The sequence below is a fragment of the Plectropomus leopardus genome, unplaced genomic scaffold (assembly GCF_008729295.1).
Source record: "Plectropomus leopardus isolate mb unplaced genomic scaffold, YSFRI_Pleo_2.0 unplaced_scaffold77530, whole genome shotgun sequence".
NCBI lineage: Eukaryota > Metazoa > Chordata > Actinopteri > Perciformes > Serranidae > Plectropomus > Plectropomus leopardus.
This window is the reverse complement of record NW_024685391.1, coordinates 1-580: the sequence shown is the minus strand read 5'-3', so window position 1 is coordinate 580 and position 580 is coordinate 1. Positions and strand designations below refer to the sequence as shown.

At 41.4% G+C, this 580-nt stretch overlaps 1 gene segment (V, D, J or C); it reads right to left on the bottom strand.

The window, feature by feature from the left end:
- Positions 1-4: 4 nt before the first annotated feature.
- Positions 5-545, bottom strand: LOC121940162 (the record flags this gene model as incomplete). The annotated part of the segment is given in 1 exon segment: positions 5-545. A coding segment is annotated over 1 exon segment (541 nt), but the record flags the coding sequence as incomplete, so codon positions are not given.
- Positions 546-580: the final 35 nt, after the last annotated feature.

Genomic DNA, 580 nt, shown 5'->3' with positions numbered 1-580 from the left:
CTGTAAATGAGTCCTGGATGAGATTCTTCAGAGTTTTTGAACCAGTAAACACTGTGTTCTCCATCACAGCTCCCAGTTTGAACTGTACAGTTCAGAGTCACAGAGCCTCCTGGCTGGATGGTCTCAGATGCTGACTGATGGACCGAAATTGGGATGTTCAAGCCTGAACCCTTTACACTCACGGTGATGCCCTCTGCAAATTCAATCTTATAGCCTGCATAGCCACTGACACAGTAGTAAGTCGCTGAGTCTGAAATGCGCAACGATGTGATTGTCAAGTGATTTTTACCATTTTTACTTTCTGATTTGAAGCGTGGATCATTTTTCAATTCATCAATAAAAGTTACACTTTTATCATATTTGTAGAAGGTAGAGATGAGCTTTGGTTTCTGTCCCACCGTCTGCTTATACCAGTAGAACACAGCTGCTGATTCAAGTTCATAGAAACATGGTAATGTCACGTTGGCGCCAACATTAGCTGATATAAAACCACTGTTTTGGCGCACAGACAAGGATGTTTTCAGAGTAGTTGTCAGAACTGAATAGAAAAGAGACCAAGAAAGGACAAAATGAATGAGAT